Raw genomic sequence first — 23,982 nt, 5'->3', positions numbered from 1 at the left:
CTAAAAAACAGAGAAGTTACAGCAGACCCCCTATGAACGTATATGATCGTAATCCCAGATATGGAGATTTTCAAGCAGCTGGCCTTCAATGGAATGCTTCTCCATGTGTCACTACAGGACAATTGTCTGAACAACAGCAAAGAGCGATCGGTAATATAACAAGAAGAACAAATATGCAAGCTTCATCAAATGCAGGATCTTCAAACATCCCAGCCTCTGCAACCTCATCCCAATAGTCCCAATTCACTCAAATGCCAAGTAGAGAAGAAGAAAACATTCAAACACAAGAAAGTATTCTCATAGGAAACAATCCTACAAATAGTACTTCAATTGATGGTGATTTGCAGATGCCAGCAGCGTAGCAGACCAGGCAAAGGGTTCAAAGGCAAAAATGCAGCCAATTAGGCCTCTATGGAAGCCATGAAATATTGAAGTTATTCAACAATTTTTGTTTTTTTTGTTTGTGTTGAAGATTTTAGATAATTTTGTTTCATTTCATACTCTAGTTTAGCAGTTGCAGTTTTTTTTATTTTTTTTATTTATTTATTTATTTTTTTCTTGGGAATAAGCTACATATGATGTTTTGGTTATAGGGTTATACAAATTGAATAGACAACAACTTTTTTTTGGTATTGCTACAATACAAATGGGATTTTGGTTATAGGTTATATAGATGTAGCAGTAGCTTCTTTTTGTTATTACTGCAATACAAATGAAATTTTGGTTATAAGTTATATAGATGTAGCAGCAGCTTCTTTTTAGTAGTACTGCAACAAGTACTTTTTATTAAATTCTGATTACAATGATGGAGCAATGGGTAAAGAATATCATTAATCAAGTTTTTTCATTTTATGATTAAAGCAAATCAGTTTAGCTTTGCAGGTTTTAATTCAATTTATTTGTTTTTCATTCCTTCTTTACTTGTTAATAGTTTTATGTTATGAGATTTGATAAAAATACTTCCAGTATTTCTCATTCCCATTGAAATCAAAATTCAATATTACATAATAAGTTCTTGCATCTACTTACATTGCAACAAGCTATGCACAGCTAACAGAGCAACAAATTGCATAAAACAAGCTAAGCACATGTACATGCTCTATATATATCTCCCATAACAGAGCAAAGGGCAAAACACCAACATTAACCCAAAACGAACCCATAACCAAAATAATCTTCCCTTGAGCTTATTAAATTCATTATTCTGCTCGTACAAATCACATAAAATAGCTTGCATCTCAACCTCCACTTCTTGTGCACGAATATCATATCTATCACTTATCAATTTATAGGAATGTGCATTGCTTTCATTGACAGTTAAAAAATTTTCCCTCAAATCATTCATGACATTCCCAGCCCTCTCACTCATGTTCTTATCGTGCCACTCAAAGAAATGACATCCTTTTAGCTGTCATTTGGAAGAAAAAATGAGAATTTATCAGTAACAGAAACTGATAAAAATTTCAGAATACCTTAAAATATACATATTCAATTACCTTAAAATATTGACATGAATAAAATCTTCTTCCTGGGATTCGCTCCATGAAACCATCTTGGTGCCTTTAATCCACAATTTCAGAACTTTGGTAGCCCCTCATAATTAAATTCTTGAGGAGAATTTCTGCGTTGTCTCGCAAATACGTAAGAAAAAGAATGACTTGATGAATTCATGCTCGATTCCTCACCTTTCATATCCCAATCTTAAGATTTTGTTTACTAATTTGAGGAATGCGATGTGAGGAGTTGGTATTTGTATTAGAGGATTTTTGCAAGGAGAGGGATAAGTGGTCTAAGGAATTAGGGATTTCAATATCATTAGGGCTTTTTTTATTTTCAAAGTATTTAATTGAATAAAAAATATAGTTTGACCGCACGAGATACACGGTCCAAGTGTGACATCCTACTCCGAGTCGAGTCTTAGCATAGAGTTGAGTAGTCGAGTTGAGTCGAGTTGAACCAAACCCGGTTGGGGTAGAATGAGATTGTAAGTGGATTTGAGTGAGAGAAAAAGATTAAAGCATATAGGTGAGGAGTGATTTGCATTAAAAGATTGAGCTTGGGTATTAAGTTGTAGCCTGTTAACAATTGAGGTACCATTTAGAACTTTTACACACAAATCCTTTGATTTTTGATGGCCTACCCGTAATACCCATTTCACTTTCCCATTTTCATGTTTATCTTCATCTTCTTCCTTTCCTCTTCCACCTTACTTTCAATTTTCATGGTAGTTAAGCCTTAACTTCAACTTCTCTTTTATTCAAGTAAGTAAACTTTCTTGAAGTTCATAATTGAATCATTTGGTGCTATTATTTTAGAATTCATAAGAATTCTTATTTATAGGTGAAGGGAGTTCTAAGAGTGTAGAGAAAAGAAGCTAAGGAAGAACTCAAGCTTTTGGAGTAAAGGTTTGATATCTCTTGTTATTTTTTTATTTTCTTTGCATGAGAATTGTGTGGTGTGTTGCTATTGAGACACTCTTGCTTTATGTTGAGTGGGAGGACTGGTAATGGTGAGAAAACAGGGGAAAACAGGGGAGGTATTGAATAAATGAAGTAAAGAGTAGAGTTTATGTTGAAACAGGTTTTGCTGGAAATTTTACCAGTAGCTTCATCTTGATTTTGACCCCATTTATTGATGGAATTAGGAAGTGTCATAGAAGAGTTATTTGTTCCTCTATGTGTTAGCTTTACATGGGTTTTTGAATCATCCAAATTGGAGTTGTATATTGAGAGATATGACCAAAAGAGTACAGACAGTGCAGGCTGGAAGCGCGCGCGCGAATTGCATGATGAGTTCGCGTTGCCTTCTCGCGCTCGCGAATTTGACCTACGCGCTCTCAACTTTCACCTGAAACTCTCTGACTCTTATTTAGCACATCTCGCGCTCGCGACTTTCAAGTACGCAGTCGCGACTTGTGCTCGCAAACTCTCTGACTCTCATTTGGCACATCTCGCGCTCGCGACTGTGAAGTGCGCGCTCGCGTACTTGGCCCTTGGCCTGTAAGCGCTTGCGACCTTCATAGCGCGCTCGCGAATTTAGCTTGAGAACTCACTGTCTCTCATTTGGCACTTCTCGCGCTCGCGACTTGTGCCCGATAACTCACTGTCTCTCATTTTGCATTCTACGCGCTCGCGACTTTGAAGTACGCGCTCGCGACTTGTGTTTTCATGCACTTTTGGATTTCTTTTTCAATGCAATTGTATTTCTTTGCTTCACTTATATGCCTCCAATCATTTTAACATCAAATACAACATTAGAACATGTATCAAAACAACATTCAAGCATGCAAATGATGTGAAATCAAATAAACATTATGATGCAAATGAAGTTATGAACTATTAATGTGATGTTGTGTTATATTATTGCTATACCAACATTATGCTCCATTGAGGTTAGGTAGAAACCATGTAGATAAGGCTATGTCGCGACATAGGATAGCAGATCTGCACCTCATACAGTTTGGTACTCCGGCTACAGGCCGTTGAGTGGATATGATTATATGGGCCATAGCAGCCAAGCATACAGTATTCATCCAGTTTCATACAATTTTTCTTATCACTTCGGTTTCACTATAACCTTATGGAGCCATACAGATATCTTGACATAACATTTCATGAATTATACAGTATTATAAACAGTACAAAAGATAATCAAGGTATCATGAAAGTATCATAATGTGTGAGCTTATATGTGCCATATATGTTTACATGGTTGGTTCTTTCTATATATGTATGTGCTTATTTGTTTCTTTATATGTTGAGAAATCCACTGAGCATTATTTGCTCAGCGAGTTACCTGTTTAACTCGCAGGTTTTGAGATTGGACCATAGAGAGTCGGCTTACAACTGCTGCAGTTCATCTGTAGAAGACTCAGTCTTCAGGGTAGCTACTCATTTTAATGTGTACCTTTTGTCTCTCCTTCTATGGCATGTACAGGGCACTCAGTTGGGCCCATTTCATTTTTGTAAACTAGTATCATGTTTTGTAAGTATAAATTACATTATTTTTGTAAACAGTACCAGCATGTTATTATATTCAATATACAGTATGTTTTCAGCATGTCAGACCATACAGTCAACCAGTTTGTAGCATCTCGACTCGGTTCATTCGGGTTTATGGGTGGACCGGGAAGGGATGTTACACAAAGGCCAGCGGGAGAAACTGGTATTTTGATTTAAAAATCGCAAGTTCATAAGGTTTTAGCCAAACAAGGTGCTTTGTGTACATTTCGTAGGCATGGCCACCGGTTCGGTTCTAACCGGTACCGAACCGTACTGTAGACGAACTGAAATCGGATCAGAACCGGCGGTTCATAATTTTGAACCCAAACCGGCGGTTCAAGGGCCGGTTAAGGTTCATGTAAATATTAAAATATGAACCGGAACCGGATGCACAAAAAAATTATCTTAAAATTTTTATAAAAAAATTTATATCACTTGATTTGATTGTAGTTGATTTAATTTTTGGTGAAGAGAAGTACAACGGTACATAAGTTATAAAGAGTGGTGAAAAAAATACACATTTTTTGACTTAATTTATACAAAAAAATGGTACATGAATAGTTGATTTATATTAAAAAAAATACTTTCAAGTGTAAAAAAAAGAGTGTAACAGATAGTTTTTGATATGATATGTGTTTTTATTTATTTTTTGGTAAATAAATTTTATTCATTTTTTAATCATTTATTTATTTATTTACTATAATTTACTAAATTATCCAAAAATATAGCAGTTATTTTTCTGTTATAAGGGACAATTTGGAAAACTAATAAATGAGAAACATGTATAAATATAATAAGTTGATGATTTTTTATTTCACAACCAATTATATCTTAACTTTTCTCTTATTCTCAATCAAAATTCTCTCAAATTTCCATAGTTCATTATTTTTTCTATTGCTTTAATTTCCTTAATATTGGAATTATCTATTGTTTATTTTTTATTTTCTTACATCCAATTTCAAATTCTTTCTCTAATTTCAATTTTTTCCATTCACAAATTTACTTCATTTGATTTTTTTAATAATTTTCTTAGTATTTGAAAATAATAATTTCCAACTCATTCCATTAATTTTATATTCCATTTATAGTTTTCTATATTAGTGAATTAGCAAAATTTGTAAATTTAATGTAATAATAGTTTTAAGTTAGTTAATAGAAGTTTTTCTTTTAAAATTTTATAATAATTTATTTAGTTAATAAAATTTAAACATTTTAAAATTATTATTTATTTATGAATTCAGAATCAAAATTTTATTATTTTTTTAAAAATTTGCGTATTGCCGGAACCGAATCGAAACCGTAATTCGAACCTTCGGTTCGCCGGAACCGGAACCGAAACTGGACCGGAACTGAAGGTTCAAGAGTCGGTTCCGGTTCAAAATTTTAAACATCTCGAACCAGCGGTTCAGTGAACCGGAACCGGCGGTTCACTGAACCGGCCATGCCTAACATTTCGAATATTCATGCCAATTTGAGGAGGCAAATTTAGCTTTTTTTTCCTTTTAGCAATAATAATTGTTGTCATAATCATGTGTTACTCATTCTTAAACTAAGATGGCCTTAGTCATACTAATATATTTATCAAAATATGTTTTAATCAAGGTTAGAGAGAAATTAATTTAAATTCTTTAAGAGTTTATATAACAGTAGCATCTAGGCTTAATTCAACTCTAACTCCATTAATACCTTAAATCCTACACCCTTAAATTAGAAAATTCATGAAATATATATTGAAAGAGGGTTAAAATCATTTTACCAAGCTTTAGATTGCATCAATAGTTGAGTATTTCTGGTTAAAATGACTGGAAACAGTTCCAACGATCAATATTGATTCTGCCAGCAGTAAATTAGTCAGAGCTGATGAGAACGATGGCCGATGAAGTTACTAGAGATGTTGGAAAGTGTAACCAGCCGGTCCTTGGCTATTTTTGCGGAGGAGCAGAGGGTAGCATTGAAGGGGACTATTGATCGAAGAGAAATCGGAGCTCACCCTTGCTGCGCTCGCGGGAAGAGAAGGAGAGAGAAAACGAATAGCGAAAGGGACAGAGCAAGGAGCTCGGTCGGCGCGAATCGAACTCAGGTGGTTGGAATCACAGGTGGAGCTTGAATCGGCGATTACACACCCTCTTGTTTCTCAATCGACTTGCGCTGAAATCGATTGAAATAGAGAGGGAGAGAGAGCGGTGGAGAGGCAGCACCGGCGATAGAAAGAATCGCAGATAGTCGACTAGGGTGGCGATCGAAAAATTGAAAGTGGAAGGGGGAGGAGATCGAGGTTGATGCTAATGGGAAGAGATGGGCTCTAGAGTGTTATTGATTGGGTTTTAGTGGATGATTTGGTTCGAATTGGTTTTGGTTCGATTTAAATCATGAATGTTGTGTGATTTTCGATTCTTTTATGGGTTTCTCCAATGGTTTAATTTAATTCATAGGTTTGGTTTAGCAAATAAGGTATGTATTATTAGAATTTTGTTTAAATAATTCACAAAACATTAATATTGTTATTTTTAAATGTAATATGTCCTATAATATAACTAGTTAAAATTAATATTTGGATTTTTTAAATGAAAAAGTTTTAAAAAAATAATTCATGGTCGTTTTAAATAATAATAGTGAAAATTTAAATTTTTGAAATGCTTAATTATTTATATATATTTATAGGTTAAAATTTATTTAATTGGCTAAAACTAATGTTATTTTAAGATATGTTAAATTTCACAAAGACAATATCGATAATCTCATTATTTTCCCCTCAGTCCCACTTTTATATGTCGTACAGAAGTATAGATGGTTGATTAAAAATAGAAAAAATTTATAATTTTGCTCCTGTAATTTATTACAAGTTACTAGTTTATCCCTGCATTCTAAAAGATACGCTACAATATCCTTTATTTAGTGCATTAGAAACAATTGTCCTTCCGTCTATTTTTTTTTTGAATTTTACCGTTAAGTGTCCGATGAAAAAGCAAAATTGTCGTTAGTTAACAAATCGCTTGCATCAAATGACAAACCAATAAATGCACTTTGTTTCTTTTTCTTTTTCCCAAAGAATAATTTAAAATGAAAAAAAAAAAAAAGAAAATGAAACGGTTTTAGAAGGAATAATTCACCTCTGCATGCTTTGGGTGAAGATTATCCAAGATTGACAAATCACTCACCATAAAATTTACAATCTTTGACAAAATCGAAGAACTGAGATATATCGAAATTATAACGGTTGAGATAGATGGCAATGAAGATGAAGGAAAATTATGATCGGTTAGATATTAATGATATTTTCAGTTTTTTAATTATAATTAAAATTAATATGGTAATTAATATTCATTTGAAATAAAAAAAATGTTCAAATTTCTGTTTATAATAATTAATTAAATTAATAATATTAATAAATTAAATATCTGCAAGTAAATGACCAATTTTGATATTATTTCCAAATTTAAGGTGTTTTAATGGAAGAGTTAAAGTTGATTGAAACAACAAATATATCCGTTTTGTGATAGTAAAACAAACATCAGTATTATGAATAATCAAATCCAACATGATCAAACTAAGCACATAGAGATTGATCGTCACTTTATAAAAGAGAAGATAATTGAAGGTCTTATAAATGTCTTCTATATAGTTTCAAAAGAGCAACTAGCCGATGTTTTCACAAAGGTTTTGAATAGCAAATTGTTTCATTCTTTAGTTTGCAAGTTGTGCATGAGTAATATTATGCACCAATTTGAGGGGGAGTGTTGAAATCTTTGTGATTAAAGTAAATAGTCTTTCTTAATTTAAGTTTATTCCTATTTAGATTACTTCCTATATTGGAACAATCTTTTTTATATATATAGTGGAGTAGAGATCGAAAAATATAACACAGTAAAAAGAAATACGACATATTCTTTTAATTTCTTCAGATTCTTGTAATTCTATTGATCTTCATCATTGTATATTTTTTAACTTGAATATAAATTTTCATTATCCATCAATTGCTCAACACAAAAAACAAACACCTCATTCGATATCCAGCAATTTTATGATGAAAGAGAAAGCACCTTTTGCTATAGCACCGATTCAAAACACTTTATGGAAGGACAACCACATATAAAAGATCTACAAAATATAGCTCAACATAAAAAATTATCATTGACATCCCTAAATACATAATATTCTCACTTCATTCACCATCTTGCAGTCTAGAATGTGAAACATCCATTCATGAACTCTTACCGAATAACTACCATTCCTGACTAGCACATGTCAACCTCAAAATCAGATGTGATTGATTATTTGCAAATCCCATCAAACAAGCATTCGTACAATCTTTTTTTTTTTTTTTTTTTGTAATTCCTTCCATTTTTATTTATTCTCAACCATGAAAAATTCATATATAGGACTGATAAAGGAAAGAAAAAATGTTGTTGCTTATTGAATCAAGCTGTACACATTGAAAAAACTGTAGGAAAAAATTTACCAAATTAAGAATTTATCAGTTAAGGCTTACAAAATAGCAACCAATCAAAACAAAATAAAACCCAGATGGTAACCATGGAAATACCAAAAGAAGCACAGCAATTACTGCAAGGAAACAGAGGCTCACCAGAAAATGATAAATCCATGATTGCTCTTCAGAAGAAGAAGCACTTTCACTCAAAAGACGATCTAACCTTTCCGCAACAGAAGGTGGAACTCTTAATATGAACTGTTCCTCCATCCTACAAAATTCAAACATCAATTTATATCAATCTATTTTTTATTGTATATTAAATCAACCCAAAAAAAGAAAAATCTTTCTCAACAGCATGTATCCTTGCACTTTCTGTACCCATCCCAAATCCATTAGCATTACCCGTTTAGCACAAAATGGTCAAAAACATAAAAAGAGCACAAAAAATTCAAACTTTATACAAAAGTATATAGAATATAGCTCCAGTTAATGGAAAATTTGTTGATAAAACCAACAAAAGCAGTCTCCGTGTAATTGAGATGCTTAAAGTAAAAGGTTACAGAAAATACTTAAAGATGGTAAAACGAGAAGACGAGAACGAGAGAGAGAGAACTAGTGAAATAACCAAATTTTTATTTTCAAAAATTTTTAATTTAAATTTAATAAACTGACACATGGAAAATTTATTTAATTAGTTAAATGCAAATTAATAATTCATACAGTGATAAACCGAACCAAAACCAATTGAAAAATCGAAAAATCGAAAAATCAAACAAAAATCATGAATTGGGCTGAATCGAACCGTAATCGAACCAAACCCACGCAAACCACTTCCAGTACCCTCTTCACCCTCCATTTCTAGCGCACAATCACCCTCCCCTTCCCCAACCTGCGTCTCCACCTGCACGCAGCACCACCGACACTGCCCCCTCCTCCTCCTCCTTCTTCCTTTCTTTTTCTTTCTTTTTCGTTGCGTTCTGGCGAAACCCAGCAACACCACGTCTGCGTCGCGTTCTGGCGAGTCTTGGAGCAGCTGAGGCGCGATCCAAAAGCTCGAGCGGATCCATCGCGCGCTACCGCCGCTCCTCGCTGCAGCTCGACGTCGCCAAAGCTCGCCATTCCGCCCCTCTCTCCGTTCGAACCAAGCAGAGACAGCAGCTCAGAGAGGACTGCATCGCGCCACCACCTGCTCCACCACCAGATCGCACCATCGCCGCTACACTGGTCCTCTTCTGCCTTCGATCGAGCAAGGGCAGCACCACCACGAGCTCCACCTCTATCGCGCCGCCTCTGTCGCTCTCTCTGCCACCGCTAGTCGCCACCGCTTGACGCAGCACCTCCTGCGCGCGACTCCGGTGAGTGCTGCTGCCAGTTTTGGTCGATCCAGTGAATGCTCTTCTATTTCGTTCCATTGAGATTGGTTGAAGGTCAGTCGATTTGGTTTCGTCACCGACCAAGCAAACTCCGGCAATAATATTTTGTTTGGGTATAAATTAATTTTTATTAATTGTGGTTAATTAATTTAATTTTAGTAATCTTGGTTGGTTAATTTAATTTTAGTAATTTTGGTTAGTTAAATAAATTTAATTTAGTATTGATCTTTTGATTAATTAAAACTACTTGATAAATTAAAATTAAACTCTAGTATTAAATAAATTATTAGGAAATTTTGATAATAATAAAATTTATGGAATTAAAGAAAAATTAACAAGTTAATGTTGACGTGGAGAATATGGAGGATGGGAATAAATGACTTAGTTGATTGCAGATGGATGGGTGTGTAGACTTGAAAAATAATTGAATAAGTTGATTTGGTGGATAGTCAAATTTTTAGGAGAGGTATTGCCCGAAATTTCAGTAGAAATTAAATTATTTATAGAAATTAAATATATAGATAAATTATTAGAGCAATTAATAAATATTTTGTCTAATATAAGTATTTTTCGGTGTCATTCTTAAATTTCTTAGATCGCTCGGGCTCATCTATTGCTCATCCGGGTCAGAATCAAAGTTAGAGCTTCGTCCCCCGCCACAGTGAGTAATAATAAATAATGTATATCAACACTGCATTTGCACAACATTTATTTATAAACATTATATATATATACGCATTAAACTCTAATATTTATTTTTATATTTATATACTATCAGTATATTATTATGCGTATCTTATAAATATATTATGTAACTATTACTATAAAATTATATTTTGATGATTTTACATTTGGATGGATTTGGTGTAATATGTTGAATGAATTGTTTGATTACTTGTGCTGTGAATATGCTGTTCTTTGTTTGTGTGAAATTGGGATAAGTGGGTCACCATGGGTTTATGAGAATGATCTATGAAATATGGATCCTGGATATGATGAATATGATGAAATTATGGAATTTGACCGTCAGACTGGGTATGGAAGATCGGTGCTCCTGTGTGCACCTGACGATATGATATGAATAATATGGAAAAGAAAAGAGAGATTGGAAAAATAATGAGAGGACTGGTCAAGTGAGGATTAGACCAGTCGGCCAGGTATGGGGATCGGCTCCCTGGTGCACACATATGAGAGGATGGGCTATGTGAGAGGACGGCTTGTTAGGGGTTTCAGGTGGCGCCATTGACTATTTTCACTTGCTTGATTATTTGAAGATAATATTTTTTGTAATATTTTTTGTGAGTGTTGATACTGTGCCATACAATTGATTGGTTGTGCGTTCATTCAGTATATTAGGATGCATTTTGCGTGAATGTCTACGGTGTGTATTATTTATTATTATTCACTGAGTTGCAAAACTCACCCCCCACCTATCCAAACTCCGCATGTAGTAGAAGGTTGTTGTTTCGACTAAGCTCTGCAACTTCCTGCAGGGCTACAAAAGTTAATTCATAATTTTTGTTATTTAAATTGTGTTGTATAAACTACTCTTCTTCCAAATTATTGTTGAACTCTTTAAACTGGGCCTTACTGTATGCCTTACCATTGGAGAAACCCATAAAATAATCGAAAATCACACAAAATTCACGATTTGGATTGAACCAAAACCAATTCGAACGAAATCATCCACTAAAACCCAATCAATAACACTCTAGAACCCATCTCTTCCCATTAGCATCGACCTCAATCTCCTTCCCCTTCCACTTTCAATTTTTCGATCGCTACCCTAGCCGACTATCTGCGATTCTTCCTGTTGCCGGTGCTGCCTCTCCACCGCTTTCTCTCCCTCTCTATTTCAATCGATTTCAGCGCAAGTCGATTGAGAAACAAGAGGATGTGCAATCGCCGATTCAAGCTCCACCTACGATTCCAACCACCTGAGTTCGAGTTGCGCTGACCGAGCTCCTTGCTCCGTCCCTTCGCTGTTCGTTTTCTCTCTCCTTCTCTTCCAGCGAGCGCAGCAAGGGTGAGCTCCGATTTCTCTTCGATCAATAGTCCCCTTCAACGCTACCCTCTGCTCCTCTGCGAAAATAGCCAAGGACCGGCCGGTTACACTTTCCAACCTCTCCAGTAACTTCGTCGGCCACCGTGCTCATCCACTCTGACTAAGTTACTACTGGCAGAATCAATCTTGATCGTTGGAGCTGTTTCCAGTCATTTTAACTGGAAATACTCAACTATTGACGCATTCTAAAGCTTGGTAAAATGATTTTAACCCTCTTTCAATATATATTTCATGAATTTTCTAATTTAAGGGTGTAGGATTTAAGGTATTAATTGAGTTAGTGTTGAATTAAGCCTAGATGCTACTGTTTATATAAAATGTTAGAGACTTTAAATTAATTTCTCTCTAACCTTGATTAAAACATATTTTGGTAAATATATTAGTATGACTAAGGCCATCTTAGTTTAAGAATGAGTAACACATGATTATGACAGCAATAATTATTGCTAAAAGGAAAAAAGCTAAATTTGCCCCCTCAAATTGGCATGAATATTTGAAATGCACACAAAGCACCTTGTTTGGCTAAAACCTCATGAACTTGCGATTTTTAAATCAAAATACCTGTTTCTCCCCCTGGCCTTTTACTTTTACTGTGTATCTCATGCGGTCAAACTATATTTTTTATTCAATTAAATATTTTGAAAATAAAAAAAAGGCCCTAACGATATTGAAATCCCTAAATCCTTAAATCACTTATCCCTCTCCTTGCAAAAATCCTCTAATACAAATACCAACTCCTCACATCGCATTCCTCAAATCAGTAAACAAATTCCTAAGATTGGGATATGAAAGGTGAGGAATCAAGCATGAATTCATCAAGTCATTCTTCTTCTTACGTATTTGCGAGACAACACAGAAATTCTCCTCAAGAATTTAATTATGAGGGGCTGCCAAAGTTCTGAAATTGTGGATTAAAGGCACCAAAATGGTTTCATGGAGCGAATCAAACCCAGGAAGAAGTTTTATTCATGTCAATATTTTAAGACAATTGAATATGTATATTTTAAAGTATTCTGAAATTTTTATCAGCTTCTGTTGCTGATAAATTCTCATAAATTCTCATTTTTTCTTCTAAATGACGGCCAAAAGGATGTCATTCCTTTGAGTGTCACAACAAGAAGATGAGTGAGAGGGCTGTGAATGTCATAAATGATTTGAGGAAAATGTTTTAATTAAAAATGAAAAATTTTTGTTCTACCTAAAAAAGTAGTTGAAATATTTTGAAGTAGGCAATTTAAATAGGAGTATCATGTAAGATAAGGAATAAAATATTTAAGTTTGAAACGACAGCGTTTAGTGTAAGAGAGACATCCCCAATTTGCCAAATCCCTAGCTACACTTTCTAGCTCTCTCTCTCGTTCTCCTCTTCTCGTTTTACCATCTTAAGTATTTTCTGTAACCTTTTACTTTAAGCATCTCTATTAGACGGTGACTGTTGGTATTGGTTTTATCAACAAATTTTCCATTAACTGGAGCTATATTCTATATACTTTTGTATATATTATGTTGTATGTAGTTTGGTTATGTTTTGATGAGATATTTGTTTGCTTGTGTGTTATATGAATAAAGTTTGAATTTTTTGTTCTCTTTTTATGTTTTTGACCATTTTGTGCTAAACGGGTAATGCTAATTGGATTTGGGATGGGTACAGGAAGTGCAAGGATATATGCTGTTGAGAAAGATTTTTCTATTTTTGGGTTGATTTAATATACAATAAAAAGTAGATTGATATAAATTGATGTTTGAATTTTGTAGGATGGAGGAACAGTTCATATTAAGAGTTCCACCTTCTGTTGCGGAAAGGTTAGATCGTCTTTTGAGTGAAAGTGCTTCTTCTTCTGAAGAGCAATCATTGGATTTATCATTTTCTGGTGAGCCTCTGTTTCCTTGCAATAATTGTTGTGCTTCTTTTGGTATTTCCATGGTTACCTTATGGGTTTTATTTTGTTTTGATTGGTTGCTATTTTGTGAGCCTTAACTGATAAATTCTTAATTTGATAAATTTTTTCCTACAGTTTTTTCAATGTGTACAGCTTGATTCAATAAGCAACAACATTTTTTCTTTCCTGTATATGAATTTTTCATGGTCGAGAATAAGTAAAAATGTGCTTCCAGATTTAATTTTTTGTTGCAAAAATGGAAGGAATTAGAAAAAAAAAGATTGTACGAATGCGTGTTTGATGGGATTTGCAAATAATCAATCACATCTGATTTTGAGGTTGACATGTGCTAGTCAGGAATGGTAGTTATTAGTTAAGAGTTCATGAATGGATCTTTCACATTCTAGACTGCAAGATGGTGAATGAAGTGAGAATATTATGCATTTAGGGATGTCAATGATAATTTTTTATGTTGAGCTATATTTTTTAGATCTTTTATATGTGGTTGTCCTGCCATAAAGTGTTTTGAATTAGTGCTATAACAAAAGGTGCTTTCTCTTTCATCATAAAATTGATGGATATCGAATGAGGTGTTTTTTTTTTGTGTTGAGCAATTGATGGATAATGAAAATTTATATTCAAGTTAAAAAATATACAGTGATGAAGATCAATAGAATTATAAGAATATGTCGTATTTCTTATTATTGTGTTATATTTTTCAATCTTTACTCCACTATACATATACAAAAGATTGTTCCAATATAAGAAGTAATCTAAACAGGAATAAACCTAAACTAGGAAAGACAATATTTACTTTAATCGCAAAGATTTCAACACTTCCCCTCAAGTTGGTGCATAATATTACTCATGCAAACTAAAGGATGAAACAATTTGCAATTCAAACCCTTTGTGAAAACATCGGCTAGTTGCTCTTTTGAAACTATATAGGAGACATTTATAAAACCTTCAACTATCTTCTCTTTTACAAAGTGACGATCAATCTCTATATACTTAGTTCGATCATGCTGGACTGGATTATTTATAATATTGATGGCTGTTTTACTATCACAAAACAAGGATATATTTATTGTTTCAACCAACTTTAACTCTTCCATTAATCTGCGCAACTATAGGAGTTCACATATTCCCTGTGCCATAGCTCTATGTTCTACTTTTGCACTGGACCTTGGAACAACATCCTGCTTCTTGCTTCTTCATGTGACAAGACTTCCTCCAACAAAAACATAATAACCTGAGGTTGATCTCCTGTCATCAAGGGAACCAGCCCTATCTGCATCTGTATAGCCTGTTATAGTCAAATGGCCATGTTTAGAAAATAAAAGTCCTCTACTTGGAGCTAATTTTAAACATCTAAGAATCCGATGCACAGCTTTTAAGTGAGACTCCCGAAGGTCATGCATGTATTGACTTGCTAAACTTACAGCATATTTTATACTTGGTCTAGTATGGGCAAGGTAAATCAACCTCCCGACCAATCTCTAATACCTGCCAACATCAACTTAACTTCCCACTTCAGCTTGAAGCTTATGATTGGCTTCAATAGGTGATTCTGCAGGTTTACATCCCAACATACCAGTTTCTTTAAGGAGATCAAGGATGTATTTTCTTTGAGAAATAAAACTTCCTTTTTCTGATCTAGCAACTTCTATCCCAAGGATATATCTCAACTTTTCCAAATCTTTAATCTCAAACTCCCTAGCTAACAAATTTCTCAAGTGAGTCATTTCTTCATTATTTTCAGTCATCACTATATCATCAACATAAACAATAAGCAATGTGATCTTACCTTTATGATATTTAATGAACAAAGTATGATCAGCATCGAATGTTCCCAAAAGAAAGCATAGCTTTACTAAATCATTCAAACCATGCTCTTGGTCATTGCTTCAGCCCATATAATGACTTCTTCAGTTTGCAAACTTTTCCTCTGGTCTTGTCATCATCAAATCCAGGAGGAATCTCCATATACACCTCTTCTTTCAAATCACTATGTAGAAAAGCGTTTTTAACATCAAATTGATGTAATTTCTAGTAAAGATTGGCTGCATAAGATAACAAAATTCTGATTGTATTCATCTTGGTTATAGGGTCAAAAGTTTCCTGGCAATCAACTCCATATGTCTGATTGAACCCTCTGCTACCAATCTAGCCTTTACCTCTCAATTGAACCATCTGCCTTATGTTTAATTGTGAACACCCATTTACATCCAACTGGCTTCTTTCCTGATGGAGGAGTTACAAGATCCCATGTCTCGTATTTTGCCAAAGCTCTCATCTCCTCAACCATTGTAGCCTTCCATTTTGAGTCTTGTAATGCCTCTTGCCAATCCTGCGGTATAGAAACAGAAGAAACAGACAAAATAAAGGCTCTATAGGAAGGGGACAGAACATTATAGGAGATAAAATGGGAGATGGGATTTTAGTGCATGTTCTAACTCCTTTTCTAAGAGCAATGGGAATATTAAGGTCGTTGTCAGAAGGGTTGGAATCAAGATTAGGATCAGAATCAACAGGGATTAAAGAAGACTCACCAAGTTCTTGTTCGGCTGTATTTTCAGGGCCTGAAATTGGCGAGGACGGTTGATCAGAGGTCTCATGCTCCATGGTTGTATCTGTTATAGTCCGTCGTGTGTAGGTTTTCAAATCAGGTCTATCCAATCTTCCTAGAGGTTTGGGTGGTTGTTCTCTCTTACTATCTATGTCTACAGGAATCTCCCCCTGGAAAGGAATGCCGTGCATCACCTATTCCATCCGATATTTCTCTCCTTGAAGAGGTGATTGGGAAGAAAAATAAGACTCAAATTCCCGAAAGGTAACATCCATGCTCACAAAGTATTTCCTAGAAGGATGATAACACTTGTATCCTTTTTGAATAGTAGAGTAACCAACAAACACACACTTCAAGGCTCTAGGATCTAATTTGCTTAGACCATTCTGATGACCAAAACAAACACAACTAGAAACTTTAGGAGGTACAATATAAGAGTTTTTTCCTTGAAAAACCTTTAATGGAGTTTTAAAATTTAAAATACGAAGAGGCATACGATTGATAAAGTAAGCAGCAGTCAAAATAACATCCCCCAATATGGTTTGGGAAGATTCATAGTGAACATAAGAGACCTAGCTACCATTAGAATTTAAATAGGTATGAAAATTTGCATTCATGTATTCAATACCATTATCAGTTCTTAGGATTTTAACATGCGCATCAAAATGAGTACAAATTATTTTATGGAAATTCTGAAAACGCGAAAAAACGTCATTTTTTGCTTTCGTCAAATAAATCCAAATCAATCTAGTGCAACAATCAATAAAGGTCACAAACCACCTATAACCAGAAAGAGAGACAGTTTTAGTAGGACCACATGCATCAGAATGAATAGTAGCAAAAGGAGTCAAACTTATTATTAATTGGAGAATAAGAATGCCTGGTGTGTTTGGCAAGTTCACAAGCATCACATACTAATGAATTAAAATCACACTTAGTAAACAAAGTAGGAAATAAACGTCCTTTAGTTGGGCGTCCATGTAATTTCCAGCAGAATTCCTTAGTGTGCTTATTCTTACCGCAATAGCCACAAAATAATTAATCTCTGTCTGAAGAATCGTTCTTTGCAGCCTATATATGTTCTCTTGTAGAATTAGCAATTAACCCTGCTTTATCAATTGTAGATCTGTGAACCATAGCATTCCTCCGAGTCTCCTCTTGCTGTACAAATGAATATGCTTGTCGCAAGGATGGAAAAGGATCTCGTCCAAGAACTTGGACTCGAATCTGATCATACTAATTATTTAGGCCAGCCAGAAAATCATACACTCGTTCTACTTCAATTAACTTCTGAACTTGAGTTGCATCATCAATACATTTTGCTTGAAAGTCTTGGTAATAATTCAGTTCCTGCCATAACCCACTAAGTTCAGCAAAAAACTGAGCGATAGTCAGATCTCCTTGCTTAGTTTCATGAACTTTCTATCGCAATTCATACTTCTGAGCATAGTTTTCGGTTTGCGAATACATTTGTGAAGCAGCATCCCATATCTTCTTAGCTGTATCAAGAAGCAAATAGCCTTGGGAAATAGTTGGCTGCATGGAATTTATTAACCAAGACATAATAAGAGAATTCTCAGATTTCCATTTGTTAAAGCCCGAATCTGTCGAAATTGGTTTAGTCGCTCTACCATCAAGGTATCCCTGCAAACCTCTTGCTTCAATGAATAATAAACAAGACTGAGACCAAGTCAGGTAGTTTGTTCTATATAACCAAAAAGGGAAAAAAATTCCAAAAAAGCAAAACTGGTGCTGAAGAACTAGTAAGGTAAAATCGCCACAACAAGTCGAGGCCGCCGGAACAAGAAACGTTGACGGAGCTCGCCGGAAACAGCCGCACACGTCCAGCGCGTGAAGAACTGCCAGAATCTTTTTTAGGCGCGTGTGCACACGGGTGTGGTTGGACGGTGACGTGGTTTGGACGAAGGGCCGATCGGCGGTCACGCTTCCTTCTGAGCCGGGCGGTGATGACCTCCTGGCGGTACTGGGTGTATGTTAGCCCACTCTCAAACCTAACCATTGCCGAAAAATTCACGGCAATGGCTCTGATACCATGAAGAAATTAAAAGAATATGTCATATTTCTTTTTATTGTGTTATATTTTTTAATCTCTACTCCACTATATATATACAAAAGATTTTCCAATATAGGAAGTAATCTAAATGGGAATAAACCTAAACTAGGAAAGATAATATTTACTTTAATTACAAAGATTTCAACAAAAACAGATCAAAAACTTTAAAGTTTTGATAGTAATTAAAATTTAGTCCAATAAATTGAGATAAACGCTAAACTTCAAAATTGACACCAAAATTTCAGATTGAACAAGAAAACTCAGGTCCTAAAATAAGAATATAATTTCATTAAGAAAGTAATTTAAACAAAAAAGTTAAAACTAAGCAAAATTTTCAAGGCAAAATATATATATATATATATATATATATATATATATATATAATTAGAAGTAAAGTAATTAATCAGCAGAAGAGTCAAGATTAAACAAAATTTTCAAGCCACAAAAAAAAAAAAGAGAGTTTATGATGGAAAGCTGTTACCATTTTCTCATTTATATCTAAAACATAACACACCTTGGAAGAAGAAACTTCTGTAAAGAAATAAATTGAAAAAGTGAAGGAAAAAGTCCAGATTTAAACAAAAATTATAAAAACTAAAAAGATAACAACAATTCAATCACCTTGAAGATGGCATGGCATCTTTGTTGGAGGAAGAGGAGGAAGACAATAAAAGCAAAAGCAGCCGTGAAAGAAGTGGAAAATCAACTGCGTTAAGACAGTGAAGCGTAAGAAGAGTAAAAATGACAATGGAAATGACTGTGAGAACGAGCAAGAGATGTTCACTCTATTTTGCTTAGAGCACTTGTTGGTGTAGAGGGTTGGGAAAGTGCAAAGAAAGTTTTTGTTGATAATAACTGGTGCAGAGTTCGTATGGAGGGTTTGGAGAAGTGCAAAGATAGAATACCTGTTGGCATGACGAATAAATTTCACAACAAGAAACAACTTTAATTCCAGCATGTTATCCATGTGGCAATTTGGCCACTGGATTGTTGTTAATACAGTTAAAGGGCTTTTTATGTTATAGAAATTGAATTTGCGTAATTTTTATGTTACAAATTAAAATTTAGGTACGATAAAGTGCATTGGTAATAAGGAACGACGAGTGAAATTAACTCTGGAAGTGGCTGTACGGGAAACTAGGGATCCTGGGATAGAAAGCTGAAGGCTAAAAGGAGCAATCATAATGTATTAACAGATTTCAAAAGAAAAAAAAAAGGAAGACATCTAATCCTTGTCTCTGACAATCTCTGTGATCAAATGCTCAAGTTCCTATTTTATTCTGTGTCAAGAAGCAACCTCAATCATATTGGAAGAATTGTTCCTTAATTAAATGAATGAGTGTTATATAGCTGATCATATGTAGTTACTTGTATTAAGGTCCCGTGATACCCAGAAAACTTATATGGGCACTGTTTTGGAAGTTGGTCCAGTCAAGGAGAATTGGCTTTATTGATTCTCTTATTCTTTCTTTTTGGATTCTCAATATATTTATGAAAGAAATATTTTATAAATAAAATATTGTATCAATCCTCACTATACGGTTTGCACCCAGCAACAACAACAACTGCAACCACAACTAAGCCTTAGTTCCAAACCAGCACTCAGCAACAATAGAAAATAAAACAGACCTGGATTCTAGTTTTAGATATGGAATATTCATTTGTCATCTATTCTATGGGCTTTCCTTGTTTTTTTTTTTTCCGTTTATATTTCATTTTAGTTTTATGATTATGTATCAGCGCTTTGTTAATAAAGCTATGTTCTAACTTTGTATTTTGTTTAAAGATTCCTTTACTGGTGGATTTTTTTATCAAGTCATCAGTCATCTTATTTTTAGTTGCGTTGGGTTAGACACTTTCATGTCATACGATTGAGCTGCCTTTGCAAATTGTTGCATGGGAATATAAACATCATTTGAGTAGGTAAGTTTGAATGCTACCAGTAAGGGGGAAGTATGATATAGCCACAGGAATCTGCTACTTTGAAACTCACACTTTCTCTTGCTCTCTTGTTTTACTCTTTTTCTTTCTTTGCTGCTCTATATCATTTTTTATTTTTGTCGGACAACTAAATTGTGAAAGAAAATATGAAGTATCCTTTTTTTTTCCAGCTAATCATTCTTATTCTTTTGCCTTTTCTTTGAAAAAAAAAAAAATCATTGACTTGCTTCATGCCCTCATGGTTTTGAATTGGAATATCTTATTGCACAGAGGATGGCAGGAATGGCACGTTTGTCATTGGTGATGATCATTTCCCTGCATCTTTGATGGACCTACCTTGTGTTGTGGAGTCCTATAAAACTTATGATGATTGTGCACTGGTCAAAACTACGGACATTGGTCAGGTAGAGTGCATATTAGGAGATCTTAAATTCATAATTTTTATAGACATGAATTTTTATTTCTCATCGCAATTATATTACTCTTGACAGATGATTATGGTTAGAGAAACAGGTGACACTGCTCCAGATGTAGTTGAGTACAGGCATGGGCTCACACCTCCTATGAGGGATGCTCGCAAACGAAGGTTTCGTAGGGAACCAGACCTAAATGTACGAAGGACCTCATTACTTTTCAGAACTCTGTTAATGAGACCTGGGTTTTATTATTTTTCTCTTGAAGAAATTACTGGAGCCATAGCATATATATTTATTTCAGTTAATGTGGAATATTTTATTAACTGTTTTGTGGTTATGATGGACTATTTTAAAAAAAATGGTTTGAGCAAGAAGCTTTTTTTAGGCATTTATTTCTACACACCCAATAATAGATTTGGAGTTAGGCAAGCTAGATTTGTACTGTGTGGAATTCTAGAGTTGCTTAAGATCAAATTATTTGTGGATACAATGCATAGATAATTCCTTTCCTTCCCTATCCATCATCTTTACTAATTTTGTTGGGGTTGCATTTTACAGCCTGAGCTTGTCCAGCGTGTGGAGAAAGATCTGGTGAACATTACTCGTGGAACAGTTGAAAACGCTGATATCCTTTTATGCAATTTCTCAGTTTCTAGTAAATCATAGGTTCTATTATCTTGGGCTATATGAATCAGGTTTTTGGGACCCGATTCGTGCATCATAAAATAGGACTGATTAGGATTTTTTTTTCCCCTTTTTTATAAGGATTCAGTAGAAAAAGGGGAAATGAAGGGAGAATTTGTGAGTATTCAACCCTATATGCTATTGTGTTATCTGTTAATAATCATTATGAAGTGTTCTTATGATATATCCCTTGCAAACAAGAGCAAGGCAATGCAACGCATTATTATTAGTTACTTAAACATCTGGACTTAGCCTGATGTGTTTGTGTATGTGGCATGTTAAGCCCTGGAAACTGATTCTGATTTTTGAAATATTGCCATTTCCTGAATGACAAAAACCTGAATGGTGACCTGGTTTCAACATAAAAAAAAAAGAGGAATGGCAACATGGGATTTGGCAGGCTTGTGGTTAGAGTTGCATTTTTTCTTTAGACTTTTTGTTCTGAAAATTGTTTGTTTTGTCTTTTGGTAAATCTGTTAATCCTTGACTAGATGGATACATGTTGAAGCAAATGAGCAAGAGGAAGATGGTGATCAGAATGCTCGTAATGCAAGTAAGAAACCTTTGCCTGTACCTGCAGCAAAGCCTGATGTTCAAGAGACTGCAGCTAATGCTGAGGAGCCTGAAAGGAGCGATTCTGACGATTCTGATGATTCAATGTGATTATGAGCCTTTCGTTATCACATTGACAATGGTGTATGATCAACTCAGTTGGAAATAATGCTAAAGATGTCTACCCTGTGCTTCAAAGTATATTTGTAGATAGGTAACTTATATTTGATGCCAATATTGGATAAAAATTTGTTTCTCAGACAATGCCAGGAGTCTGGCTGTGCGGGCTGTAAGTCCTTGTTTCTTCAAAGTGTATTTTCCGGATATAAGGTCTGTTCGACAAAATTAATTATTTTAATAGCTATTAACTACTTTAATAACGTTTAGTTGTTAGCTATTTAAGTAGTTTTTTATAAAATGTCTAAAAATTAAATAAAATTTAAAAATTAAATGTTATATAAGTTAATTTTTTATAGAATGTTATCTTAATATCTAAAAACTAGTTTAAATGTTATGTTATTGAATATTATAAAAAAATAATATACGTTAAAAGTTATTTAAAAAACCGTTGTCGAACAATATTATAATCTTATTATGATTTTGTACACTCTTGGATGGGATAAGCTCTTGTTTGGGAAACTAGAGGAACATTCAATGAATTGGTATTTTTGTAAAAATTTTCTTGTTTTTGAGCCTTTATTCTTTACTCATAAATTAAAACCCCTTCCCAAAATATTAAGTGGAAATGTTTTCATTAATTCCTATGTTCATCCTTTTTCTCTAATCTAAGCATATTTTTGAATTTAATTTGATTGTAATTAAGCAGTAACAGCATGAAGGAAATCACGTTTAACATAATTTTGATTCAATTTTAATTATTAATAATAAGTTTTAAATTTGAAGAGTAACATAATTTCACCCGTCATACCTGTAGTATAGACCATATTATATTCATGTTCTTAAAATTTAAGTTATTAGGAAAAAATATATAAACTTTGATTAATTAGCTTTATAAAGTTTTTCTCTCGTATCCATGTACGTATTCTCTAACCGTTGCAGTGTATGCGTTGCCCTATATATATATAGTCTTTTTCTTTTTATCTTTGTACTTCCATCTGAAAAACAAATGGAACCATAAAATACAACACAAAATCAACTTAAATCACACACCACCATTCTTCTATGAGCTGAATTGCTCTTTTATGAATTAAGGCTAAATTTTGGGGGTGAAAAGATAAAATATTTTGTGTGCTTATGTATATAAGCTATTCCAAGAGGAATCACAAAGCAATTTGAGTAATCTGTTTGGGGTTTTTAATAACTGTGATGGATTTAGTATTGGTGTTCAGATGGAGAGAATTTGGTGTTGGGCTTTTGATGAAGAACATGAGAGCGATGAAAGAACTGAGCTTTTGCTTTAAAGACCCTGATTTCTCCAAACCAAAAAAAAAAAAAAAAAAAAATACGGGAGATTTTTTCATTGGGTGAGTTCAAATTTTTTTGCTTGGTGGGTAAAAAAATTATTTTCTTGAAAAAAAAAAAAGAGTGAAAAAGAGAGGAAAAATAATATTGCAATAAAATAAAGATCTAATTACACAGAAAATTTAATAAATTTTAATGATGTACACGTCAGCTTTCCATCCACTCTCTAACGGTAAATTTAATAAATTCACTTTCACGCAACACTAATTAAAGTTTATATATTTTTACGTAACAAATTGAATTTTAGGAACGTCAACATAATAAGACTATTATTCAGGTACAACGGATGAAATTAAGCCGATTTTTATATTATAATATCATTATTTTAATTTATTAGGTAGTTATTCGGTGATATGTTATACAATGATCAATGGAGTGATACGAACTCTAAAACTATTTATTCTTAGAAAGGCATTTGGTTCAATTAATTTATATAGCTAATAATTGATTTGTTCCTAACAATTATTATATTTAGACCGTGTTCATTATATAAAATAATTAATAATATATATC

The 23,982-nt window shown here is 33.9% G+C and overlaps 1 protein-coding gene across 4 annotated transcripts; it reads left to right on the top strand.

Annotated features, from left to right (window-relative positions):
• The first annotated feature begins 9,334 nt into the window (after positions 1-9,334).
• Positions 9,335-22,367, top strand: TAF7 (TBP-associated factor 7). Of its 4 annotated transcripts, none has more exons than XM_089723897.1 (7): positions 9,335-9,788; positions 10,402-10,467; positions 13,627-13,742; positions 20,606-20,739; positions 20,827-20,946; positions 21,310-21,378; positions 21,937-22,367. In XM_089723897.1, the coding sequence occupies exons 3-7, from the start codon at positions 13,628-13,630 to the stop codon at positions 22,096-22,098; spliced, it is 600 nt and encodes a 199-aa protein (XP_089580023.1). In that variant the 5' UTR covers positions 9,335-9,788; positions 10,402-10,467; position 13,627; the 3' UTR covers positions 22,099-22,367. The 4 variants fall into 4 exon arrangements, with proteins under 4 accessions (XP_089580023.1, XP_089580021.1, XP_089580020.1 ...); XM_089723895.1 differs by having other exon boundaries at positions 9,335-9,860; XM_089723894.1 differs by having other exon boundaries at positions 9,335-9,919.
• The last annotated feature ends 1,615 nt before the right edge of the window (positions 22,368-23,982 follow it).

Source organism: Jatropha curcas, chromosome 7, assembly GCF_041381405.1.
Source record: "Jatropha curcas cultivar XTBG-Jc1 chromosome 7, XTBG_Jcur_1.0, whole genome shotgun sequence".
Lineage (NCBI taxonomy): Eukaryota > Viridiplantae > Streptophyta > Magnoliopsida > Malpighiales > Euphorbiaceae > Jatropha > Jatropha curcas.
Note: the sequence above shows the minus strand (reverse complement) of the source record. Positions and strands in the feature narration are given on the sequence as shown.

Excerpts from the sequence above, each read along its gene's own strand:
- TAF7 (XM_089723897.1), top strand. The coding sequence starts at position 13,628 with ATGGAGGAACAGTTCATATTAAGAGTTCCACCTTCTGTTGCGGAAAGG. Across the intron at positions 13,743-20,605 it reads ATTGGATTTATCATTTTCTG|AGGATGGCAGGAATGGCACG; the intron begins GTGAGCCTCTGT and ends CTTATTGCACAG. Across the intron at positions 20,740-20,826 it reads AAACTACGGACATTGGTCAG|ATGATTATGGTTAGAGAAAC; the intron begins GTAGAGTGCATA and ends TACTCTTGACAG.